This window comes from Lissotriton helveticus, chromosome 6 (assembly GCF_964261635.1).
Source record: "Lissotriton helveticus chromosome 6, aLisHel1.1, whole genome shotgun sequence".
Lineage (NCBI taxonomy): Eukaryota > Metazoa > Chordata > Amphibia > Caudata > Salamandridae > Lissotriton > Lissotriton helveticus.
The window spans coordinates 1,889,441,249-1,889,468,399 of NC_136067.1; the positions used below are offsets into that span (position 1 = coordinate 1,889,441,249).

The window sequence follows — 27,151 nt, forward strand, 5'->3', positions numbered from 1 at the left end:
GGATTGCATGAAGGATGGCTGTAGCATCCCCACACCTGTGCCTGGGCAGCCTGAGGAGCTCTGCCCTGGCTCCCCTTATTTCTGCCCCTAGGGGCAGTGAACTTGTCAATCCTGGATTGTGCAGGGGCACCGGAGATCTTTTGCGCCCCATAATGAGGCTGGGAAGTCCACCACAGTCGGCAGCTCTCTAGTAGCCCTACCACATGCAAGTTCCATGGCTTCCTACCGCCTGCACCGTGGCGGCACAAGCACGGGTGGCAGAGGGTGCCGGAGCCCACCAGGAGAGGGTCCAGTGCCAACTGCCCTCCCATCCTCACTCTCCTACCATCTCTGTAGCTCTTCCCCACACTACCCATGGGCTCTTGGTGTGCACCATTGTTTGACTCCTCTGCTTTGGCAGGCTTCAGCGGGCCCGGCCTTATTCCCGGGTCCTGTAGACTTTGTGGCTGTCCCCCTCATGAATAGATGCTCGAGAGGTGCCCCCAAACGTACTCCGCGGGGGGGCCTAGGTTAGGAGTGCCCCGGTTATCCCCATAACAGGGTGACAAATGGAAGCTGGTCAGGGGATTTCCCCCCTTTTTCCCCGTGGGTTGATGCAGCATGTAGAACTGGGCCCTCCCTCCGGCAAGACCCAAGTTCTTAAGGATGGGGTCGGCCCGCTGTCCCCGCCCGAATCTAAAGTTCAGGGAATGTAACACGGGCCTAGCGGGCGGAGTAACATGTGGCGGGCGATGTGGATTTCCGACGAAACTGTATGCCTCGCTTCCGAGCCGCTCGTTCGCCACACTTTCCCCAGCGGCTATGACGGGTCACCACAGCTCGTCTAGGGACTCCCTTGTCCCGGATGCTCCCAAAACCTCCAGATGGCAGGCAGGTAGCATACCAGCACCTCCATCGAAAAGTAAGGGCTGGGAGCCAAGCGAGAGCTCAGAAATGAGAGTCCCGTCATCTTGGACATCTGGGCTCCTCCACTCCCAGGAGATATTTATTTTAGAAGTTGATGATTAATAGGACCTTCCAGCTTTCATGTTTGATTCTAAGCCCTTGTGGAATCATCCGCATCAGTTGAGCACCAGTGTTTGGGGAATGTCATTGTGGCGTCTAAATAGAGACCAACGTGCCAAACATGAGGCTGTCAGTTGTAGTTAGCTGCCAACATTTTCACTAACTATCTCCCTTTCACAACTCAAAAACATAACTAGACTGTCCCAGGGAAAATGCAGAGGTTGCTGTTGGTAGGTGTCATGAGGGAGGTTGAAGTAAACATGTGGTTGCTAGATTTTTCCCTGTCAGTAAAGGGAGATCCTCTCTTGAAAGAGAATGCTGAGCCTAGAAACTAAGTGGTGTTTATGTTTTTCTCTTTCATATGCACTTAAACTTTCCCTTCAGTCCTGTGCCTGATGCTAAACTTACTTTTTCAGTATTACAGAAGATGAAGCAAAAGAGGTTCACAGAAGCATGAAAGTTGCAGCTGGGATTTTTAAACATTTGAAGGTAAATTCCACTTTAAATTTGAATAGGTGAAAACATGAAGTACTGTATTTTTTTTAGATTATGAAACTGGAAAGATGGCATCTTGCCTCCAATATCTCTTTTTTATGAAAGGCTCCTTAAAAATTGCTGACTTCTACAAAGACAAACAAATTACCTTCTCGATGGTTGAGACCTAGAGTCCACCCGTGCAAATCTTCCCTAGGCACCCTGGTCTTAGTTATTTCCTACCCTCTTTGTATTCCTCTGCCATATGTGGATTGGAACTTAAATGTCATCCAAATGTGGCTCTTATTGCATTTGGAGGTTATTTATTTGGCAATGGGTTGATTTTGCTTTCTTCACGCTATATATATTTTTTCCCTAATGTTTGTCAGTGTCTAAACTATAATGCTGTTCTCTGGCTATGTTGGATTTAGTATTTATTATTTGCAGATTTTGCCACGTCTCAGACATACCATGACCAACCATGGGGTGTTTGTTTCCATCTGGCATAGACATTATGTACCCACACAACTTCTTTCTCTACCATATCTTGATGTAAGGGCCATGTATGTGATTAAGAAGCGAGAGCTATTCCTTCAAGGTCTGGAGGAACCAGTAGCAATAATACACTTTTAAACAGTGAGTTAATGGATAGTGGTTGAGTGTGTCGAACTAATATTAGATTTCTGATCTTATTTATTGGGTATTTTGTGGAGCACGAACATGTCTCCATTGGAAACTCCACCAGGAAGATGCAAAACAAAGAGTTTGTCCTAAGCTGTCGAATATTCTTTAATGTCTCTTTCTAGGCTGAGTTAAAATCACTAAGTAAGCTTGGTTCATCTTCCTGTTTTTGTGTCTCCTGAGAGTAATGGAGAGGTGTTTGTTACGCCTTTTACCTCACAGAGAAGCCCTAAGAATCCTGGTATGGCTTAGTGACCTATTGTGCGCTGCGTACATCATAAACCCAAACTGAGCTTTTTAGCGCAGGAGGGGGACCAAAACGTGGGCAATAGAGGTCTGATGTCACTTCTTATTGCCATTTTAATTTTTAAAAATTGCCTAATTTTAAACAGTGCTCCATACTGACAGTTAAAACATATAGGCACCCCATAACTTTTGAGGAAAGTGTACAGAACTGCAATTCAGTGCCTAGCTCTTTCTTAGTTATGAACATACAAACTTACTCTCTTGATGCTAAGGAGTCTCTGGCCATTCCCCAGAACCACTTCGTACAGGCATTCTCTCCTTTGACCAAACTGCACCCTGAGTCTACCAACTCCTCCCACGCATAGCATGCCACATAAAATCAGGACATGCCGTTGGAGAGCATACACAGTGTATTATACCTAAATGTATTAACCTAAAATACATTGCCAATGCTCTTGACTGCCTGCCCAATTCTGAATTTTCTGGCTGAGTCATATACAAAATGTTATTTTAAAAAATAGTATCCAGGCCAACCCAGAAAGTGCCTATTGCTGTGTACCATTGATTATAAAATTTGGATTCATTTTCTAGTATTCTGATTCTGCACCACCATTTGAACAATCTGTGTAGTTTTCCATAAGGTAGTGATCCAAACCTTTACAAACTTCCCGCTCCATGGCCAGTGACAGAGGATTTCTTCATCCTTCAAACAGAGGTCATTTCAGACACTTTGGAAGGGATTCACTGATTAGGCGTCAAACAATGACAAATCCATGTAACCCAGGTGGTGTTGTGAGTGTATCACACATATTTATTTATTTTTATTTATTTGAATTTGTATATCCGCGCGCAGCTACCCAAAAGGGTTTCCCGGCGCTGTACAAGAACAGCAGAGAGTAGAGCAGCCTATTGGCTGAAAAGCCTTGTTTTCAGGGATCTATGGAATAAGAGAAGGTTAGGTTGCATGCGGAGAGGCAGCGGCAAGGTATTCCAGAGGGTAGGGACCAAATACGAGAGAGCGCCCCCCCATACGGGAAAGCCTGATTTTAGGGACTCAAAATTTTTCTTAAGTGGAGGATCTGAGGTTACGAAGAGGAACATACGGACAACCTAAAAGTTGCAAGTAGCAGGGCGATTGTAGATGCTTAATGCGGAACATATAGGTTAGAGCTTTGAACTTGACCCGTTTCTCCACTGGAAGCCAGTGGAGATCCGCCAGCAGCCCAGATGTGGGTGAGAATTTGGGGGCGAGGCAGAGTAATCTAGCCGCGGAGTTTTGAGCTCGCTGTAAATTCCGTGTAACCTCTTTGTTTGCGCCCAAGTAAAGTATATTCCCGTTGTCCAGCCGAGAGGTGACAAGGCCTTGGACTACAGTACGCTGGGCATGTGATGGGAGCATCCACACAATCTTTCTCAACCATTTCAGAATGGTGAAACAGGTGGCAGCAACCTTAGTGGCCTGTTGTCGCATGGAGAGGGTGTCATCCACGATGAACCCAAGGTTACGCATGTGGGAGGAGGGTTGTGGGAGCGGACCCATCTCGGGCGGCCAATGTTGTGGGCCCCAGAGGTCTCCATCTTTACCCAGGATCAGGATCTCAGTCTTATCGCCATTGAGCTTTAAAGAGTTGGCGTTCATCCAGGTCACAACTTTGCAGAGGCCGGATCTAAGAGCAGAGGGCTGGGTGGTATTACCTGATGATTGAGAGAAGAGGATCTGGGTATCGTGGCATAGGAGAAAAGCGACAGACCGGATTCCTCAACAATTTCTGCCAGTGGCTTAACATAAATGTTAAACAGCAAGGGGCTGAGAATCGAGCCCTGGGGGACTCCATGAGGTGAAGCATGAGGCTTTGATTTTGATGTAGTAGAAAAAACCTGGAAGGTGTGACCAGTGAGAAAGGAACTAAGCCAGTTTAGGGCAGCCCCAGCGACACCCGATAATTGAAGGGCCTTAATGAGTACGGTGTCGGAAACCGTATCAAAGGCCGCTCTAAGGTCAAGTAATATCAAGGCCATGGTTTGGCCAGTGTCAATCTTTTGACGCAGCATTTCGGTCACCCCAAGAAGAGTGAACTCCGTAGAGTATCCGGTCCAAAAACCGGACTGGGAAGGGTGCAGAAGCCCATTAGTTTCAATGTACTTAGACAGATGCCCATTGATATGTCTTTCCAGGATCTTTGAGAGAGAAGGCAGAAGTGAAATAGGACGGAAGTTGGAGGGAAGAGAAGGATCAGCATTAGTCTTTTTTAACAATGGAACAACCATAGCATGTTTCCAATCAGGGAGAACTGTCGAATCCGTGAGAGATAAATTGAGCAATTGAAGAATATACTCAAGGGAGGGCGATTCAATTTGTCGCAGAATTGTAATAGGCAATGGATCACAGGGGGATCCGGATTTAATTTTACTGAGGTGATGAGTAAGTGATTTCATGTCCAGGAGTGGCCATGAGTCAAGAATGATCGTTGTTTGTGTTTGGACACAGCAGTTATCGGGCGTTGAGGAAGGGCAGATAAAAGGCTCGGCAGGTGGAGAGAAGCAGGGGTTAGCAGTGCTGGCCAAATTGGAATAAATGGTTTCAACTTTATTAAGAAAAAATTGAGCCAGATCTTCACATTGTGTAGTGTTAAGAATAGGAGGCGGTATCAGGGCGGCAGCACCCGATAGTTTCTTGACCAGATTGAACAAAGTTTTTGCACACTTATTTGCCTGCGTAATGGACAAAGAAACATAGTTAGCGAGTGCAGCCCTGCAGTGGGAATGATAAGACCGCTTAGTAGTAAGGTAGACCGATTTAGCTTCTGGTGAATACGTTTTTCGCCATCGATGCTCTGCATTTTTACATTTAGTTTTCTCCCCTTTTAGTTCATCATTGAACTAGGGGGCGGGGGCGATGGTTATTAAGCTTCTTGGTTGAAGGAGGAAGGCAAATGTCGAGGGTGGATTGTATCCAGTTATGGAATGTTGACAGGTCCAAGGTTATATCCTTGTGAAACTTAGGGACATTATTAGAAGCAATGCATTAAACTTGGTGATGTCGAGGTTTTTCCAGTTCCTTAATGGTATAGCCGTAGAGGTATTATTGGCAGGTGAGAGATGGGGGGGGCGACCAAATTAAAACCCACTAAAAAAGTGATCAGTCCAGATAAGCAGGATGGCTGCTGGGCAATGTAAAGAGGTGAGATTGGAAAAATGGGATCGAGAAGGTGGCCTGCTTTATGCGTAGCCCCCAATTATGAAGTTTAATATTCATAGCCGCCAAATCAGTAACCAAAGTGCTACCAATAGTGCAATTAGGATCCTCTAAGTGGAGGTTGAGATCGCCAATGATGGTGAAGTTGGCAGAATGTAGCAAAAGTGGAGCGACAGAGTTGGGGAAGTTAAGAGCCCATGAACCAGCACGGCCTGGAGGGCGATACACCAGTAGCCCAGTTAGGGTGAACTGTGGGGATAGAGTGAGTTTAAAAGTAGCTGCTTCGCAGTCAGGGATTAATAATTCATCACATTTACAGCGCAATGTTTTTTCAAAAAAAATAATAGCGATTCCTCCACCCACCCTGTCTCCTCTATCTTTTCTAACAATCACATAGTTGGGGGGCAGGGCTCTGGCCACATCGGGTCCCGAGCAATTGTTAAGCCATGTCTCCGTTAAAAAGATAGCGTTGGGTTGTAGATCTACTAAGAGATCAAAGATGTCTGCCTGATGTTTGGGGAGGGAGTGACAGTTAATGTTAAAGAATAAGAAACTGTTCGGGGTAGCAGGCTTACATTTCTTAGCTGATTGGATCGGCATATGGATAGTAATGCTGGGTGTTGTGGTGTGGCTAAGTTCAGTAAGGCAAGTTTTAAAAGAAAAATTACAATCTGGGCAGGCAGAGATGTTGGTATCAGCATCAGCATCCCAGCTGACGCACATAGGTCTAGGAAACGTGCGAAGATTGAGCAGCTGGGTCGAAGAAAACTTAATTTTGGTGTTATTTTGAGGGGCATTGGTTTTGTGCCCCGGGTCCCGCCTGGCACGGTTGGGCGCAGACGGGCTTGCCTTTGGCGCGCCCGCTGCGCGCTAGTTTCATGGGCTGATTATAAAGGGCCTGCCTGGGCAGGGGACACAAGCACTAGAGCGTCCCTTGCTAAAAGATGGTGGCAGCAAATGGCACAACCCGGAAGTGGATAAAGAATTAGCGCGCAAAGTTTCCCCTTTGCCTCCCTCGACTCAAACAGTCCGCTCTTGACTGCGGTGGACCGGGGGTGGGGGGGGGGCAGAGGAAAAAATGCGCGATCCCACACCAGCGCAAAAACAGAAGTCCCAACAGGACACTGCCCCGTTGACGTCTGTGAGGTTTGGTGTCGGGTGAGAGGCGGAGCGGAGCCCCAGGAAGAAAGAAGGCGTGTACCGGCAAGGTCAGGAGGGGAGGAGTCAGGCAAAGGAAGGCGTGAGGAAAGGGAGTAGCGCCGGAGCTGAGGCGCGAGTGACAGAGAGACTTGTCTACGAGTTACCTCCCGTATGTCAGTCTGACCTAATTGGAAATATTTTCCCAGCAAATTTGTTGGCCCTTCGGTCCTCTGCTAAATACAGGACCGGCTTTGGGGGTCTGTTAAACGCTGGTGTGTTAGAGCGACTGGCTGGGAGAGATCAGCCTGTCTCCCTCGAAGCTTCCTAGAGATTCCCACAGGTGATAGAAGTGACCCTAAAACCCCACGGACTTCAGCTGGGACATCTCCGGAGAAGTAAGGAAGGTCAGGAGGTGGGGAGGTATATGACGCAGCAACCTTCTGGGGGAATTTCAACGAACTGCATATCGTGCCTGTGGTTAATTAAGTGTTTGTATCTGTGATGCTTACTGAGAGAGTGTATCCTACGCAGGCATTAATGGTTATCCATGAGGAAGGGGTAATACGACTAAGGAGATAATAAGTCTGTAATTCCCTAATGTTGTAACGCACAAAGGGGGAGTAAAGATCTGGAAGTGAAACCATTTCCCAGGTAAACAAATGAGCTAGCTGAGTTTTTCTTTATCCTAGAGAGAGTCAACAACTCACAACATACGTTTACTAATTGTGGGCTGTAATGAAATGTTATTGATCTGGGAATGAAAACCTTCACTAGCCCATGACACAAGAACCAAGACAGTTGGGAGGAAATGTATATGAAGTCATTGGTCTATTTGTAAACTGAAAATTAAGAACGAGTAACTTGTTTTGTTAAAATTGTGTCCTGATGCATAGTTATGGTGACAAATACTTTGCATGAAAATTAAAGAGATGTTGAAGTAAATGCAACGTGAATCAAACTGAAAAGAACATAAAGAATTCTATATTTTCATAATAAGGTGTGGTCATTTTTGGTGGATGAGCGCGGGCCTACTGTGAAAGGTGAAGCAAGCATAACACTTTTGCTTTGGAGATGGGTCTTGTCACTCAGTGCCAGGCTACCCTATGTGGACTGGTGATACCAGGTCTAACATAATTGGTGTTCAGTGGTGGGATAGAGCTTATGCTTGCATCCACTTAGCAGTGGCTTAGTGTACTCCACAGACCTACATCTGGAGTTTTCTCCTAAGCGGCCTCCCTAATTAACAGTTTTGCTTTTCCAAATTTACTCCTGGTGTTGGGTGAAGGTAATCCTTACTTTACGCCCTTCCTTGTCTCCTTCTAAGTGGCTAACCACGACCCTGGTGGCAAAATGGAATTTGATCTGGAGGAGTTGGAGACCTATACTGCGGCCCAACTCAGGGATTTTTGCCAAAGTAAGGGGGTGTTTTACAAGCGAGGTGCGAAAAAGAGTGAACTTCAAACTAGCTTGAGGGCATGGGTGGAAGCTCACTTAGAGGGGAAAATTGAGGAGGAAGAGGCAGACTGGGACACTGTCATCGGGGTAGATGTATTGTACCAACCTGAGGGGGAGAACCTACTGACCGGTCCCAGAACACTCTCAAGGGAGGGCAGCAGTGTCTCTGTGAGGAGCTTAACTGAAGCTGAACTAGCGGACCGGAGAGAAGAAAGGCAGTTAAAGTGGGAGTTGGCGAGATTGGAGAAGGAGAGGGAGGAAAAGAGGCTGGCTCACGAATTGAGTCTCAGAGAGTTAGACCTCAAGGCCCTGCAAATAGGGACTCCCAGTACTCCTAATGGTGGCAGCGAATCCAAAGACCTGACCAGGGAACCCAGACCCTATCTACCCAAGGACGTAGTTGCCAGCTACAGCGCAGGGGATGACATTGCAAAGTGGCTGGCTGCCTATGAGGTCTCCCTAAGAGCCCATGGGATATTGGAAAAACATTGGGGGGGTGGCTTCTATAAATACATGCCTCCTGCAGGAAGGGATACCCTTTTGGCCCTAGAGCAGGGAGAGCAGACCCACTACCATGTCATGAAAGTGGCACTGATAAAAAAGTTTGGGCTGACTCCCGAAAAGTACCGACAGAAGTTTAGGAGCAGTCACAAATTGGCCACACAGAATTGGGTGGATTTCCTAGACTATGCAAAGAAGGCCTTAGAGGGTTGGGTACAAGGCAGCGAGGTGGGGGACTATGAGGGGTTGTATAATCTTATCCTCAAGGAGCAGCTACTCGAGAAATGTTTTCCCGAGCTGCGACAACACCTGGAGGACAGCAAGCTGACCAGCCCCCGGAAGCTTGCTGAGGAGGCGGACATCTGGGCTAGTACCCGGGTGTCCTCAAAGGGGACTGGAGGGGATTCCCAAAGGACCGGACAGGGTGCTCCCCAGAAGAAAGAGGGGGGGAGATAAAAAGAGGGAGTTCTCAATAGGCCCCCAAAACAGTTTCCAGGGAAAGGGAACAGGATTTATTCCCAAGGCTAACCCGCCAAGAAACCCTCATCCTGACCATAGTCAGCAGCCAAGGGTTGTCCGCTGCTATGAGTGTGGTGGGCTTGGGCACTATAAGGGAGATGTTAAGTGCCTAAAGAGACCACCCCCTCCCACTGGAGGAAAAGCCCCGGGAGTAGCTAGTGTAGTGCTCGGGGAGGACTTGCCCTTAGATAAGGGGGGGAGTGGGCGGGAGTCACTTTAGTGTCCCTGGGAGATCGGGAGATGGTTCCTAAGATCGAGGTGCCCTCAAATACTACCAAATATGGGCAGTGGGTCACCATCAATGGCCAAAGAGGGGAAGCTCTGAGAGACACAGGAGCCAGTATGACTATGGTAAGAAGTCATCTGGTGTCTCCAGAGCAGGTGATTCCACATGTACTCCACCCCGCCGCGATGGCTGACGGCAGAATGGGTCACTACCCGGTGGCCGAGGTTCCATTTGAGTCGGAAGAGGTTGCAGGTCTACTTCGAGTTGCCGTAAGCCCTGCCGTGCCAGTTGATTGTCTGTTGGGGAATGACATGGAGCACAATGTTTGGAAAGAGGTGGAATACCGGACTCCTTCTGAGATGCTGGGTACACCTGACTGGTCCTGTGCCAGCACAAGTGTAGCGATTCTGAGCGCAATACAGAAGGAGGGGCGTCGAAGACGCCATAAAACTACAAGTCCCAGAAAGCCCTGGGCCCTAGCAGTACGGAAACGGCGAAAGGGAGAAGGGTATAAAAGCACCTCCCAGGAAGTAGGAGGTGCTTGTCAATCTTCCCGGATTCCGAGCCCGTACCCGACATCAAGCAGCTGAACCCGCGGACGCTTTCCTTCCCGCTATTTGGATTCCAGCTGCTGAACCCGCGGACGCTTTCCTTCCCGCTATTTGGATTCCAGCTGCTGAACCCGCGGACGCTTTCCTTCCCGCTATTTGGATTCAAGCAGCTGAACCCGCGGACGCTTTCCTTCCCGCTATTTGGATTCAAGCAGCTGAACCCGCGGACGCTTTCTTTCCCGCTACCAGAGTGGAGGTAAGACTTGCACGGCCGTGCAACCTTGTATAACTATTTTTGTTTCAAGTCTGAACCTTTGTGCTTCACGCAATACCGGAGTGCCTCTCCCGGTCAGACTTCCCCGACTTGCTAGAAACTGTGTGTGACAAACTGTTAGCATGCTCAGTAACGCCTAGTGGGTTCCTTCCAAACTACGATAAACTTCTCAGAGTCCTGTGTGGTAACAGCCTGAGGAGCCTCATCAGAGTTCCCGACCCTTTTCCACGCCAAGACTAGACTTCGAACGCTGTGGGGCAGACAGTGAGTGGCTCCCCCTGTACCCTACTAAATTGTTGTTTAGCCTGTTTCCGTTGAACGTAGTAACGGTGTCCTTTATTTTTCTAGTATCAAAGAACTACGCAAGACCAGACCTAGAGGGTGCCCCCCAGGATATAACCCTTCCCTCTTCCCCCGGAGTGCTATCTGTCTCCAGTGCATCTATCGCATTGGGAGGGTTGGCATTAAAGGGAATTGGGAGGCATCTCTTCAGACCGTGGTCCCCGCGGGCAAGATAAAGAGACAGGTTAGTGGTACTCCGAACATCGCTGGGTGCCAAACCTTCTGGACCCTGACAACAAGGTCCGCGACTACCCGGAGGGGGAGTTCGCCAGGGCTGGGGCCTGAAACAAAGGCCCAGCCAGCTGCCAGGAAGGGAAAGAACCGGGGACAGGAGAAGCCTGCCCCGACATCCAAGCCACGTGAGATGGATAGGCCACCTGAGGTGGTGGACCTGGAGTCCACGGAGGGGGATGTTGTCTCACTGGAGAACCTACCAATCCCTGCCAAATGGCATGTGGAGGCGGGGCCTACGAGGGAGGAAGTTTGTAAGGGCCAGAAGGAGTGCCCTACCCTTGAGGGACTAAGGCGACAGGCCGAAGCCCAGGCAGCAGGTAACGTTTTTAAAAAAAAGTTTTATATAGCGCTGATTCGAACCAGAGGTATCAGAGCGCTTTACATGAGCATCAGATCATAGTTACAGGTTACATCATTACAAAGGTTACACAGTTCTTAGAGCATGGCAACATAGTTACATGTAAGGTCAAGATAAACAATAAGCACAAATACGAAAGGGAAAAAAGCAGGAAAGGTGAGAGATTCAGGGGAGCGGGTGTTGGAGCACGGGAAGTAGACAGATAATGAGGGCGGGAAAAGAGAGGGGAGGGTTAGAGACACAGCATGGGAAGAGGAGGGGAAGGGTGATGGGGACACAAACCGGTAGACGAGTCAAGGCAAAGTCCAGTAAGCTGTGATCCCAGGGCAGACCAGGGGAGAGATTCAGGGGAGAGAGGATAGGAGCTAGGGAAGAGACAATAAGGAGAGACGAAAAGAAGTCTGCCTAAAGACCGACTGGGTAGGTGACGACCAAGGAGGGAATCCACGGCCCATCTCCCCTATAGCTAAACCAGGTAGCTCCATCGGGCATCAGACAAAATAGTTCGGTCTCAATACATTGAGAGAGGAGGGAAGGAGAGACATAAATAGAGGGAGGATGCGGGAGGAGACGACAGGAGAGACGATAGGAAGTGCAACAATGTGGTTCGACAATAAACCAGAAAAAGAACAATTAAACAGTCAGCAATACATTAGGGGAGGAGAGGAAGGAGAGATAAAGTAGTGGGGGGTAGGGGAGGAGAGAGAGTCAGGATAAGGGAAGAGACAACCGTAGAGACAAAAGGAAGTCTGTCTAAAAACCGACTGGGTAGGTGACGACCAAGGAGGGAATCCACGGCCCATCTCCCCTATAGCTAAACCAAGTAGCTCCATGGGGCGTCAGACAAAATTGTTCAGTCTCAATACATTGAGAGAGGAGGGAAGGGGAGACATAAATAGAGGGAGGATGCGGTAGGAGACGATCGGAGAGATGAAAGGAAGTGTAACAATGTGGTTCAACAATATACCAGAAAAGATCAACAAGTAAAACATTATATCAAACAATCAGCAATACAATTAGGGGAGGAGAGAAAGGAGAGAGAAAGTAGTGGGGGGTAGAGGAGGAGGGAAAGTGAGGATAAGGGAAGAGAGAACCGTAGAGACGAGAGGAAGTCTGTCTAAAGACCGACTGGGTAGGTGACGACCAAGGAGGGAATCCACGGCCCATCTCCCCTATAGCTAAACCAGGTAGCTCCATCGGGCATCAGACAAAATAGTTCGGTCTCAATAAATTGAGAGAGGAGGGAAGGAGAGACATAAATAGAGGGAACTACCACATTTACTGGGAGGATGGTCTCCTCTACAGTGAACCCAAGGCACCAGTGCACGGTTCTTCACGGGCCTTGGTTGTCCCTCCACGTTACCGAGCCTTTCTTTTAGAACTGGCTCATGAGATACCCTTGGCAGGACACTTGGGTCAGGACAAGACCTTTGCCCGGCTTGTCCCCCACTTTTATTGGCCTCAAATGAGGGTGGCGTCCAACACTTATTGTCGGACCTGTGTGTCTTGCCAAGCCAGTGGGAAATCAGGGGTGAAGCTGAAAGCTCCCCTGGAACCACTTCCTGTCGTTAGTAGCCCCTTTGAAAGGGTGGGCATCGACATTGTGGGGCCATTGGATCCACCAACTTCAGCTGGTCACAGGTTTATCCTGGTTCTGGTGGATCATGCCACACGGTACCCAGAGGCAATTCCTCTGAGGACCATTACTGCACCTGCAGTGGCTAGGGCCCTGATGGGGATCTTTACCCGAGTGGGTTTCCCCAAGGAAGTTGTGTCTGACAGGGGGACCAACTTCATGTCAGCTTACATGCGGGCTATGTGGAAGGAGTGTGGGGTTACCTACCGGTTCACCTCTCCTTACCATCCACAGATCAATGGTCTAGTGGAAAGGTTCTACAAAACCTTGAAAGGCATGATCAGAAGTCTGGTTGAGAGCCTGCGGAGGAAATGGGACGTCCTCCTACCCTGTCTGTTGTTTTCCTACAGGGAAGTGCCACAGAAGGGAGTGGGCTTCAGCCCCTTCGAACTTCTGTATGGGCACCCTGTGCGCGGACATCTCAGCCTGGTGAAAGACGGATGGGAAAAGACTCCCAGGAAGCTTCCCCAGGATGTGGTGAGCTATATGCTGGCCTTCCGGAGCCAAATGGCTAAGTTGTGGAAGCAAGCTTCTGACAACTTGGAAGCCAGCCAAGCAGTGATGAAGGAGTGGTATGACCACAATGCTCACCCTGTGGAATTGGAGCCTGGCCAGAAAGTGTGGGTGATGGAACCTGGAGAGCTAAGTGCCCTCCAGGATCGCTGGACAGGCCCCTTTGAGGTAATGGAGAAGAAGGGTAAGGCCACTTACTTGGTGGATCTTAAGACCCCCCGACAGCCCCTACGGGTGCTTCATGCCAATCGCCTCAAACCCCACCATGAGAGGCCCAAGGTCATCTTAATGATGGTGACTGATGGAGCAGAGGAAGAGGAAACCGAGCCTCTCCCTGATCTCTTTTTGTCTCAGAAAAAGGATGGGTCGGTGGAGGGAGTGATTCTCTCCCCATCCATCATTCCTGAACAGCAGAGGGACTGCCGCCAGTTCCTAGAGCAATATTCCTCGCTGTTCTCCCTTGTCCCGGGAAGGACCCACCTGTGTACCCATGATGTGGACACAGGAGACAGCCCACCTGTGAAGTCTAAGATCTACCGGCTGTCAGACAAGGTGAAGGACAGCATCCACAGTGAAGTCACTAAGATGCTGGAGCTAGGAGTAATTGAACCTTCAAGTAGCCCCTGGTCCAGTCCGGTGGTTCTGGTATCAAAAGCTGCCCCACCGGGCACCACTCCAGAACTAAGGTTCTGTGTGGATTACCAGGGACTGAATTCAGTGACCAAAACTGATGCACATCCAATCCCTAGGGCGGATGAACTCATTGACCAGTTGGGATCTGCCCAATACTTGAGTACCTTTGACCTCACTTCAGGGTACTGGCAGATCTCCCTTACAGATGGAGCTAGGGAAAGGTCAGCCTTCTCCACGCCTGAGGGCCACTACCAGTTCTGTGAAATGCCCTTTGGGCTCAAGAACGCTCCTGCCACCTTTCAGCGGCTGGTGAACGAGGTCCTCTCCGGGATGGAGGCCTTCTCCGCTGCTTATCTGGATGACATTGCCGTCTTCAGCAGCAGCTGGGAGGACCATTTGTGTCATCTACAAGCTGTTCTCCAGGCCCTGAAACAGGCTGGCTTGACAATCAATGCCAGTAAATATCAGATCGGGCAGGGGTCAGTGGTGTACCAAGGCCACTTGGTGGGCAGGGGAACGGTGCAGCCTCTCCAAGCTAAGATTGAGGCTATCATGGCTTGGGATCCCCCCAAGACCCAAACCGAGGTCCGAGCTTTCTTGGGCCTCACAGGATACTACCGTCGCTTTGTGAAGGGGTATGGCACCATTGTGGCACCCCTAACTGAACTCACATCCAAGAAGCAACCCCGACGGGTAGTCTGGTCGGAGGCTTGTCAGCAAGCCTTTGACACCTTGAAACAAGCAATGTGTGCTGCTCCAGTCCTCAGGGCTCCTGATTTTTCTAAGGAATTCATTGTCCAAACAGACGCATCAGAACATGGCATTGGGGCAGTGTTATCGCAACTCAATGAAGAGGGTCTGGATCAACCTGTTGTCTTCCTGTCCAGGAGACTGCTTCCCCGGGAACAGAGGTGGAGTGCAATTGAGCGGGAAGCCTTTGCGGTGGTATGGGCTCTGAAGAAGCTGCGGCCATACCTGTTTGGCTCGCACTTCCTGGTGCAGACCGACACCGACCCCTTCGTTGGCTGATGCAAATGAAGGGAGAGAATCCCAAGCTGTTGAGATGGTCTATCTCCCTACAGGGAATGGACTTCCGGGTGGAACATCGGCCTGGAGTGGACCACTGGAGTGGACCATGCCAATGCAGACGGTCTCTCTAGGTATTTCTGCCTTAGTGATGAGAACTCCCAAGGGGTTGGGTAGCTCTCCCCACTTTCAGCTGGGGGGGACGCGTGTTAGACCTGTCAGCCCTTTGGGTGGTCCCTCCTATTATTTATTTATTTTGTCCCCTTTCTGCCTCCTTAGTTTTCTATTTTTATGTCCACTGGAATTTTTGGTGTTGTCCTTGGGGGTTAGGTGCTACCTTGCCCCTCTTATTTTTGAGGCCTAGCTGTCCACACAAAATACTGTATACATCGACACACGAAATGTTGGCTGGTAACTGCCGCATATTTTTACCTCAGGGACTGGGCCATAGACTAAAGTGAGGGATCTAGAACCTTCTGGACCCCTCTAGTCCCACTGGACCCAAAGCTATAAATAGTGGAATGTTGGGCGACCATTTTGTAGAAGCTGGAGTCAACTGAAGAGAGAGGAGTTAGTCCAGGCGGTGGAGTCAGGAGGTTGATGCATGGTGTGGGGCTGACTTCCTTCTGAGGCTGCTGCCCCCCCTGGTGATACGGCCCCTCAATCCATTGACCTGACCCTGCCCACCTTTGCTGAAGAGGAATTGGGAGAATACTGAGCAGGCCTACCAACAGAGGACAGTGGCAGGTACTACAGTGTACGGACCAGACAGTAGGGGTGAGTGAGGCAGAGAGCTGATATCGCCACCCAGGCGAGCTGAATACGTCCCGCGCTGGCCTGTTGTGTGACCCTGACTCTGAGGTGTGCCCACTCCAAGCACGCCCTGAGAGCGGCCCTGTAATGTTATCCCCGCTGGCCTCTAGAATACAGAATCGGGAGGCTGTATTATTTCCCATTCTACCACAAGCGTTAAAATCGTCGGAGGCCTCTCTTTGTTTAACCGGCCCCTTTATCACGATTTCCCTTCTCCAGAGAAGTTGCCCCGCAGCTGTGAGAACCGGAGTGGCGGGATTGGGGGAGGCGCTGCGCAATATTGACAGAACCAGCGGCGACTTACTGAGGGCAGCGGAGTGTATCAGGACCGCAGGGAACTTCATTCCGAGTGCTGTAGTGCCGAGTTAATTGAGGTCCCTGCCCCGTTGACTTCTGTGAGGTTTGGTGCCGGGTGAGAGGCCGAGCGGAGCCCCGGGAAGAAAGAAGGCGAGAACCGGCAAGGTCAGGAGGGGAGGATTCGGGCAAAGGAAGGCGTGAGGAAAGGGAGTAGCGCCGGAGCTGAGGCGCGAGTGACAGAGAGACTTGCCTACGAGTTACCTCCCGTATGTCAGTCTGACCTAATTGGAAATATTTTCCCAGCAAGTTCGTTGGCCCTTCGGTCCTCTGCTAAATACAGGACCGGCTTTGGGGGTCTGTAAAACGCTGGTGTGTTAGAGCGACTGGCTGGGAGAGATCAGCCTGTCTCCCTCGAAGCTTCCTAGAGATTCCCACAGGTGATAGAAGTGACCCTAAAACCCCACGGACTTCAGCTGGGACATCTCCGGAGAAGTAAGCAAGGTCAGGAGGTGGGGAGGTATATGACGCAGCAACCTTCTGGGGGGAATTTCAACTAACTGCATATCGTGCCTGTGGTTAATTAAGAGTTTGTATCTGTGATGCTTACTGAGAGAGTGTATCCTACGCAGGCATTAATGGTTATCCATGAGGAAGGGGTAATACGACTAAGGAGATAATAAGTCTGTAATTCCCTAATGTTGTAACGCACAAAGGGGGAGAAAAGATCTGTAAGTGAAACCATTTCCCAGGTAAACAAATGAACTAGCTGAGGTTTTCTTTATCCTAGAGAGAGTCAACAACTCACAACATACGTTTACTAATTGTGGGCTGTAATGAAATGTTATTGATCTGGGAATTAAATGCTTTTCTAGCCCATGACACAAGAACCAAGACAGTTGGGAGGAAATGTATATGAAGTCATTGGTCTATTTGTAAACTGAAAATTAAGAACGAGTCACTTCTTTTGTTAAAATTGTGTCCTGATGCATAGTTATGGTGACAAATACTTTGCATGAAAATTAAAGAGATGTTGAAGTAAATGCAACGTGAATCAAACTGAAAAGAACATAAAGAATTCTATATTTTCATAATAAGGTGTGGTGTCATTTTTGGTGGATGAGCGCGGGGCTACTGTGAAAGGTGAAGCAAGCATAACACTTTTGCTTTGGAGATAGATCTTGTCACTCAGTGCCAGGCTACCCTATGTGGACTGGTGGTACCAGGTCTAACACAGCCGAAGACTTGGGATCATCCCTTGAGACAGTTTTGTGGACAATGCCTAAGGGTGTCCCCCTGAATCCATCTTTATTGGAGAGCAAATCTTCTCTTTTGCAGAGCATCATTATATAAGATTCAATAAACTATTAGACTTTTAAATGCAGATTATCACACCTTCCCCTCGTCCTCCAGCATTGGTGCATTCAATGCTTCCTTTACTGTAGTCTTTTCTCAAATGCCTAATTAGCATTATGCTTGTATTTTGTGGTTCCTGTTCTAGACCTAAAGCATCCACCCACACACTACATTGACTTATATAGTCTCACTAAAAAACCAAGGAAGGTTGCACTCAATTTAAACATTTTCAGACATGTAAGAATGTGTATGTTCGATCTCAGGAGTGCTGAAAACACATTTCATTAACAACTTTTGTTTTTACATATTTATTTATTTTCTCTGCATTTGTTTTGCCCCAGGAAAGCCATATCCCAAAACTTCTCACACCAGTAGAGAAGGGACGTGATTTAGAAGCCCGAGTAATTGATGCCTACATTGTCCAATGCCAGGCCGAAGGTCAAGAAGGTACTTTATTACTTGCCTTTTGTAGTTCTACGTTGTGCTGATACACTTCAGCAGTTTGTGTTCTATTTAAAATTGCATTCACCACATTACATTACTGGCCATTCCCACACTGATGGTCTTAAACCATCTGAGCCAGTGTAGTCATTGTCCATTTAGTAAGGGTGCTCATCTTAGGCAAGAGTTTAATTCATCCAATTTAACAACTACAAAGTTGAAATTGCGTATTGTGTTTTCTTACTCGGATTAGCTGCAGTGTGGTGAGTTCATGTTGTAGCCGAATGTTTCTGAATTAGTGCAGATGTACTTTCGTTTTAGAAGCCTGGTACCTTGGAACTGGATATGATCTTTAGTTCAAGCGCAAGCAAGACTATTTGCAATGTTCTTGTTGGGTATCTTTATTTCAACTCATCTGACTTTGTAAAGCCAATGTTAGTTGAAAGATTTGGACAAATGTGCTAAATAAATGTTTTTAAAGTTACTGTGCATTAGACATCAATCCAGTTTTTTGTTGTAATGTGATAAGTAATATAATAGGTGTATGCTGATGAGGTACAATTCTAAGGATAAAATATTTTTCATTCTAAATTTTATAGTGACGATTGCACGAGCAATTGAATTGAAGCACAATCCTGGTCTCATAGCTGCACTCGCGAATGAAACAGCTAATTTCTATGAAAATGTTGGTAAGTACTCAGCTTAAAACATGAATCCTTGTGACTAACAACATTTCAAATACACAGTTCTTTCTAATTATTTGATTCCAGCTCTTGAAGAATGTGGATGCCTGTAAGGAAGGGCCTATTTTTGCATGTTCACCCCTCACTTTTTGGACTGATGCTGCTGGTTATTCTGAGAGTGCACTGAGGCCTGCTAACCTGGCCTCTGTGCCAGTGTTCTTACCTATTACAAAAGTGCATGTCGAATTGGCTACCCCCAGTTGGCAAGGACTGACTTACTTTTAATACCTCAGTCTGCGGTACCTAGGGCACATAAGGCAGAGTGACCACCTAGGGCTGCAGCACAGTTTGTGCCACCCTGAGTGTGTCAGAGGTGCAAAATGGCTCCTAGCCTGCAACTGCACACTGGAAGGACTGTGTCACACTGATAGCTCGACTGTGCCATTAAAACCAATGTCAAAGCCACCTCTACCAACAGTATATTTATGTCTCCTCTAAAGAAGGCCTATAAAGCCCTATGGCAAGGAGCTACATATTGTTAAGCAGATTATATATATTTATATATGCCTTAACAGCGAAACCCTCCAAATTGTCATTTTGCTGGTGAAAGTTAGTCACCCTATTGGCTAACACAGGGTTACCGGCTTGCATCTGAGCTTGGCTAACTACTGAATGGGTACTGTAAGGTATTAAATTAATCGTGGCATTGAACTCGACCTGATGCACTTATCGGATTTATTGTCGCTTCTAAAGTTAAGCAACGTTTTAGAAAGTTGTCACTCTGTGCCCCCGTATCCTGTAGCCTCACATGGGCTGGGGACCCTCATACAGCTTTCTTGTCACCTGGGAAGTGGTGTTTACACCTTCCTGGAAAGGATGAAACTTTCCTGCGCTCGCAGAGGTGTCATCTCCCCTGTGCAGGAAGCCACTCAGGGTGTTAGCTCAAAAGGCAAGCTTCAAAGAGGAAGCCGCCTTTGACAGGCAACAAATGTCGATCACACACCTGAGTGGCTGCCCATTGTTTAGGTAGACAAGCTGGGTCCGGTACAGAGATGGAAGACCAGTGCCCAAACCGATTTTTCCATGGGAGTGTATCCCCCAGTGGGTAGCCACACCTCCAGCGTATGTTAAGAGCACCCTACATCCAAGGAAGGGTCCTGACATTTTGAGAGTGGCCAGAATGGTGCACTCTGGGATTGCCAGATGCCACAAATCACTGGAAAGTCGTCGCCCAAAGGGAGGGGACCTGCTAGCCTATCGACTAGTGACCATGTGGTTCTCTCAGGGCACTTTTAATTAATAATATGGCCATCCTTGGCACCTTGGACTCGAAGGTCACACTGGATTTGGAAAGACAACTAGAGAAGGACCACCCTGCTGCCCATAGAATTACACAAATAGAGGCAGCACCGTCTGCTGAAGTGCACCTGCTGCACTTTGGGCTAGAGAAGTTTGGACTATGCCTGCGTTTCCTAGCTCGGAGAAAAGTGGATCCCCCCCAAGTCCCAGACCAAAGCAGTGACTCAAATGATCAGTCTGCTGATCTCCTGGTACCAGCTTCAGGGACACAAGAGCTGAAGTAGCCTAGACCGTCAAGTTGCTATCTACCGGAGAAGAATCGCGCTAGCTGACGCTGCGAATCTCGAGAGACTGATGGTCTATGGCCAAAAGTTGCACCCAAGTCCACTGGACCCGGGAGTGTCGTCAAAGTCTGGATTGGTTGCTCCAGAGGGACACTAGTCCCCACTAAAAGATTTCACTTCAACTGTGGTATCTGAAGACCAGAAGCCCAGCACCTGCTGACATTAACTGCCTGAAAGAGAACTTCGTGGGACCCCAACCTCTGTGGCCAAAGTGGTCTGACCTCACCTGTGGACCGAGGAATCACCACAAAGGTACCTCTGTCAACCGCATCATAACCGGAGCATCTTAAAGCATCTTTTGATCCTGCATCCCCAGCATCAGGATCATTCCATTATAGTCTATGGTTGCTGTGCTGTAAAGACTGGAACTCGACTGAAAAAGGCTCTAGTGGCCATGTAGCTGTCCAGAATTACCCCACTGGCACCCTAAACCTCCATCCTATTAGATTTTGCCACCCACCCCAGGCCGGAGTAGTTGTACTAACTTTTCCAAACTTTTATAACTTTTTTTTTTACCAATGTTTGTTTGCTGTCGGAATAAAAAATGATCAGATCTTTGAAAAATCATATTGCCAAAACCTTCCAGTCTGTTTTGCTCATCTTACACTATAACTTCAATATTTTTATAAATTGGAATCTTGTTTCTTTATATTGTGTGGCTTTCTTATTCTGTTGTTTAGTAATTTTAAATGCTTTACACCAAGTTCCTTTGTTGAAGCCTTGCTGCTCGAAACCCATAGCTACCAAGGGTTGAGCTTAAGGTTGATCAAACGAGTCTGATTGGACCCAGTAAAGGTCTGTTCCACAATAAGGGCCCACAGCCGTATCATATAATACACCCAGATCCTCACAATGCCAAATTGATTTTCTTTTTAATCATTTTTTCCACTTTTCATCAATGATAACAAAGTACATTTAAAAGTAGTAGACAAAAGCTGAGCACAGGAGACCATTAGAGCAAACATTTACATTGAGTCAGTATGGTGGCTTAAAATATATTTTCCCAAACATCATGATTGTGTTCATGGAGATGCACAATTTGTGGTAGAATGCAGCAGACTGTCATCAGGGTCGGTACTTTCCCATTAACATGCCACAAAGATCATCTCACCTGTGATCCAGATGATGGATAGTTTGGGTCATCAATTCCTAATGAGTCATTGTTGATTTCTAGTTGCATCAAGGCAGTGGCAAAGTGCCACGTCTTTAACCCAGGACAAGTAACACCGTGGTAGCCTGCTCATCCACCACGGTAAATACAAAGCTTTGCTACGAGGAGAGGCAGGCCCATAAAGCATGCCTGTGTGGATTTATAAGTAGTAAATCCATTATCACAACCTTGTGAGCTTTCTCAGTCTGAGGTCCAGTTATTTGTGTTATATTCCCTCAGTACTGTCTTGCTCCACCTTAGTTTTCCAGAAGTGACTTTCAGAAAAGCAATGTCCTCTACAGTCTCATCACTAGCCACTCACACCTCCCATCTTTTCGCCATTTTTAACATCCCTTATTCCAACTACCTCCTCTGGGGTTTGACAGAAAGTTCGATAAACGTAAAATGATCCGTGTTGACCACAGAACTGAAACTCGCTTCTATAATCCATATACTTGGTCAAATTCTATGATGCTATAATCTGATAGAGATTACTAGCCGCAGATTCCTTAACGTAGAATTATCCCCAGGCGTGAGGCTGGATCCGGAAATTTTTCTTTGCCACAGCATTTCTGCGCGCCTGGGGCGGTACAATGTGACTCCGCCCTGACGTCCGCGGGCGTGACGTCAGCGAGGTCACATAAGCTCCAACCCGGCGCGCTAACGTCAGTTTCCTTCTTTTCCGTGTGCAACGCGGATCCGGATTATGTCCCTGATCTGTTTTCAGGCCTTCTTTTCACGCTTTTGTGTTGAGGAACAGTGTGCGAATACATTTGGGCTTCAAGACGTGTACTTCTTGTACGCGCCAGATGTCGGCGATGGACCCTCACCCTGTTTGTATGTGGTGTTTGGGCGAGCACCATGATTCTACGGACTGCGACGCTTGCCAGCATCTGAAGCCGAAGTCCCGGCGGGAGTACCGGATAAAACTACCTTCATCCCGTTTCTCCAGATCGGTCTCGTCACGCGTCTCCTACCTCAGAAGGGTCCAGAAACTGCTGATTCCGAATACAGCATCGTCCTTCACCGAGGCCCCATGGGTGTCGCTTGCCCACCGGTAAGTCTTAGAGCTTGTCACCGAGGACTGGTCCCCATTCTGCAGAGGGCGCAGGTTGGAGGCCATGCTACGGCTCTGCAGGCTTCTTTGGCCCCTCCTCCTCTTCCTGAGACGTCTGCGGATCCCTTGCCACGTGCGGGGCCTTCCGCGGAGCCGCCGGCGGCTTCGAACCTGGCACCGACGACTTCGGGTTTTGGGGGTGTGATGTCGTCGGGGTTCCCCTCTTTGACCCACGGCATCTCTGCCTCACCGCAAATCCCCAAGGGGGTCCCTGTGGTGTCGACAGTGCCTCCCCGGGTCCCTCTCGGCCCTCTACGTAGGCGTCTGCCTCGTCAGAGGTCGAGTCGGTGCCATTTTGGTGCCTTTTTTTAGCCACTCTCGGCTCCGACCCCACCCCGGCTCCGCCCCTGTCCCATTCTCCTAGGACGCAAGTGGTGGTGGAGGTCGACTCAGCGCCCCTTATGACTGCTCCGGCGCCGATCGACGTCGCACCGGCGCCTGTGGCGGACTCCATGGCGCCGTGCCTGCGTCGGGTCATCGACTTGTTTCCAGAGGTCCCCTCCTCTCCAGAGGTTTGTCATCTCCTTGTCTTCTCTTCTCCTGAGATGGGACGCCGCATCATTGATTTTTCCCCGGCGTCTTCCAGGGAAGGCACTTTGCCGTCTCCGCGGCCACAGCCCCCAGACCCTCTCTTCCGCAACTCGCTGATGGTTGCTCCGCAGGCTTCTCCACATTCCCCGAAGGCCCCTCAGGCCCCCGACTCATCTGTGGATCTTCCACCATTCAGGGGCTGGCCATTTCTTCCTCCAGCATGACTCTGGGATGGACGGCTTAGTTTACAGCCGTCGCCCACGGAGCAATTGCTCTCCCCCGTGACGCCCTACGGTGGTGAGCCTTTGTCCGAGCCATTTCCACGGCCGCTGGCATTTTGCAAATGGGCGACCCTGTCACCCCATTCCCTATGGACCATTTGTTAGAGGTTCTCCATCAGGGCTCTGGTGGACGGGAGCTGCTTCTTTCGTTCGAAGCTTCGCTCCACAATTCTCTTCTGGGGGCCTGGGGGCGTCCTGCCACGGGTGATCTGGTGCCTCAGCCGATCCTACACCGCCACCGTCCTGCTCTGCACGATCCAGCCCGTCTTTCTTTCCACCCTTCTACCCAGGGCCCTCTTCTGCAGACTGCTTTTCCTTCCTTGCCTTTAGTGTTGTTTCCTCCGTCACAGGAGGCCCGGTGGTTGGATTCATGGGGTCATAACATCTTCGCTTCCTCTAGTGCTGCTTTGCGAGCGCTCAACACTTGTGTGTTGGCCAGGGGTACCTCCAGCTTGTGGGACCCCATGGAGTCCCTTCTGTCTCGCGCCCCCCACAAAGGTGTCTGTGCTGATCTGCGGCACCATGTGTTGGATGGCCGGGAGTTGGCCGCGTTTATTCTCCGTTCTGCCTTGGATGTTTCCGATGCTCTCGGCCGCGCCATGGCAAGTTCTGTGACTCTCCGCTGCCATTCTTGGTTGTGTGATGGCGTTTTTCCAGAGAATATTAGGGAGCGTCTGGTTGACCTGCCTTTTGATGGGGTTCTTCTGTTTAACACTCAGCGGATCCTTGCGGGGGCTCTGTCCTCCTCCCCCTCCGTAAGCATGGCTTGTCGGTCCTCCGGTACTTTATGGGAGGCGTTATCCCACCCTTTTTCTGGGGTCTAGTGATTCGGTTGAGCTGTCTACGTGTTCTGCGTGGTTTGATGTGCCTTCAGGGTCCTTAGGTTGGCCCCTCTGTACTGTTGGCTGCTGGTACAGCCCCTTTGGCTTTTGTAGTTCTTGGCTGTTGGTAGAACCGTATAGGTCCTCAGGTTGGGCCATCTGTGTATTTTTTTGGGCTGATTTGTAAGCCGTCTGTGGTACTCCCGCAGGTCATTTATGTTCTTGTACTCTGCTGCCTGATTTTTTCCCTAAGAGGTGTTTCCATGTTTTCTTTGGGACGTGTCATACCCTAAGTGAGGTACTTGGCTACTGTATAGCTCAGTCCTAAGCTGGGAGGATGTGGACACCCTTTTGGGTTCCTCGCCTTTCCTGGCATCACTGTATACCGCTGATGCGGTCTCTTCTGTCTTGTCTTGGCGCAACTGGCGCTGCCCGAGGTTCTGTCATTCTCAGTATCCGCTACATCGCTAGACCAGCTTTGGCATGACGTCTACGGCATTGCGTTGTGGTGTTTCCGCCTTCTTGTCCGGTGTTTCAGCCTGGTCCTCTGTCTTGTGTTACAGGTGGGCGAGGATTCTCCTAGTATTTTCCTGTGTTGTGTTTGACGGCTTAGGTCCGTCCTACGTATTTCTCCTCTGTCTCTTCTGGCTGGTCCCACTTCTTTTCGTGGGTCCGTTTGTGTCTCTGGAACGGTCCTCCTTTGAGGGTTCTGGATTTCCCTGGCCTCTGCCTGCGTCTTGCGCTTGGCCTGTTCCGGGCGCACTGCTTTATGGTATTTGCCAGCTGCCGGCTGCACACTCCTGCTCATTATGGTCCACCGCCGTGGGCCTTGGCGTGTACCCTTGTGCTCATGCCTCTTGCTCTGCTGGTGCTTGCGCGGCTGTGTCTGTTCTCCCGCCTGTGCTTCTTGGCGGTGGAGTCGTACCTGCTTTGTCCGCTGCCGCTAGGCTGATGCCTGTTCAGCTGTCCCCTTCGCTGTGTGTGTTATCCTGCGACAGGCTCTGCCCGCTTTTCTACCTCTTCTCCTTCGAGTTTGGGGTGGTTCTTTTCTTCCTTGGTACTCCTCTGGCGCTGTCTGTCCCTTCTGGGTTTTCTGGCGGATGTCCCTTGTCCCTTGGATAGGCTTGGGGTATCCTGGCCTTCCCTTCGCCTTGTTCTTGCTTACTTCTGCTTGGTGGGGGCTGGCCGCCCTTCCTATCCCCATGACACATCCCGTGCTGGGGCCCTGTGTTTCTTCCTGGCTGGGCAGGTTCTCTCGCAGGCCCTCCTCCCCTCTGGGTATGGCTAGGGTATCTATTCTGCGTTAATGAATCTGCGGCTAGTATTCTCTATCAGATGTACAAGTTACTTACCTTCGGTAACGATGTATCTGGTAGAGACGATTCTAGCCGCAGATTCCTTCACGACCTGCCCTTCCTCCCCGTTTTTTTCCAGTGTGGGGGCTTACTTTTACTCTTCTTCCCTTTTAATTGCTTGGGGTTTCTGACTCCTCTGCAGTCCCCTGAGTTGGGATCTTTTGGCTGTACCTCAGCCTTTAGCTCCTTCTAGTGGATACGACCCTCCTTGATGGTGTTGTCTTGGGGTAATTTGCCGTTACTCATCTGTTCTGGACTTGTTACCCTTTACTGTTGTGGATTGTGATTGCAGACTCTATCATTTGCTATGACGTTTTTAACATGTTTTTCTGCCTCCAGGGAGGATGTCGCCTTGGGAAGGTTGCTCCTCAGAGCGGTGCTCTGCTCTTTCATTGCTATGGCTTTCTGTGCCTTAGTGCCTGGCACTTTTCCAACTGGTGCTGTTCCTCACCTTTCGTTCCTCCCTTTTCTGTTTTCACTGCTTTTCGCACACTGTTCCCATACTCTCCACAGTTTTCTTTGTGATGGCTCCGTGTTGTGGCACGGAAAAGTTCTCCGAAGAAAATTGACGTCGGGGTGGGGCTTATGTGACCTCGCAGACGTCACGCCCGCGGACAACGTCAGGGCGGAGTCATGTGGTACCGCCCCCGGCTCGCAGAAATGCTGTGGCAAAGAATAATTTCCGGATCCAGTCTCACGCCTGGGGATAATTCTACGTTAAGGAATCTGCGGCTAGAATCGTCTCTACCAGATACATCGTTACCGAAGGTAAGTAACTTGTACTTTATGTCTAAAAATTTACAGAACGGCCAAGACTCTTTAAAATTTTAGCCATTGGTGTTGATTAATTGTCCTGTCACTTGCATTCAATTAAAAAATATTGTGATCAACAAAGACACCATAAGTCGTAAATGAACCAGCAGGTACTTTACAAGGTTTCACTAATTTATCACTGTCTATGCATGAGCCACACACACAATCCCACCTATGTACATCCTCCCCCCTCCCGCTCCCCAACCTGGCCACCTATAAATCCACCAATTTTTTCTTGTGGTGTCTGATATTCCTAAACTGTTTAATAATTCTTATTCAAAGGCCGAAGGGAGGTTTAATTGTGTCACCCCATGCCAAAATACCTCACTCTAAAGACACTTCCTGAATTTTGCAAAATTCCTTACGTTCATGAGGCCAAGCAAGCTTGAGGTTTCATTGTTTTGTAGTACTGCATTTATAAAAATAAATGTTCTTCCTATTTTGCTTTAAACTGCTCATATGCTACCCATTCACGTCCCCTAAAGAATAATAGAGGATATTCAAAAGATCAAAAGAAGTTACTGGCTTCAAAAGTTTCATATACTTTCCCAATGTTGCCCATATTGTTCAATCTAGAATTTCACACCTGGCCCATAAAATATAGGGTTTAAATGCTGTAGACACCATAATCTGTTTATAGGGCAGCAATTAAATGTTGACAACCTTTGCAAGGAAACATTTCAGTTTCTCTTGTCTGATCGCTTCCGTCTGGGTCTGTTAGACAGGATACATGCTGAGATGGTTAGAGAGAAGACAGCAAGGGACAAGATGCATTGCTCACACAGTGTCAGACTACCAAACGTATATCTAAATTGAATGCTCAATCTTTGTGAAAAATCACAC

General features: G+C 48.9%; 1 protein-coding gene across 2 annotated transcripts in view; it reads left to right on the top strand.

The window, feature by feature from the left end:
• Window positions 1-27,151, top strand: part of BROX (BRO1 domain and CAAX motif containing) — a 211,860-nt gene that overhangs the window by 126,973 nt on the left and 57,736 nt on the right. For both annotated transcript variants that reach the window (XM_078649825.1, XM_078649826.1), the window contains exons 6-8: window positions 1,422-1,494; window positions 17,815-17,920; window positions 18,514-18,603. In XM_078649825.1, coding sequence (XP_078505951.1) covers window positions 1,422-1,494; window positions 17,815-17,920; window positions 18,514-18,603 — 269 coding nt within the window. The remainder of the gene's footprint in view (window positions 1-1,421; window positions 1,495-17,814; window positions 17,921-18,513; window positions 18,604-27,151) is intronic.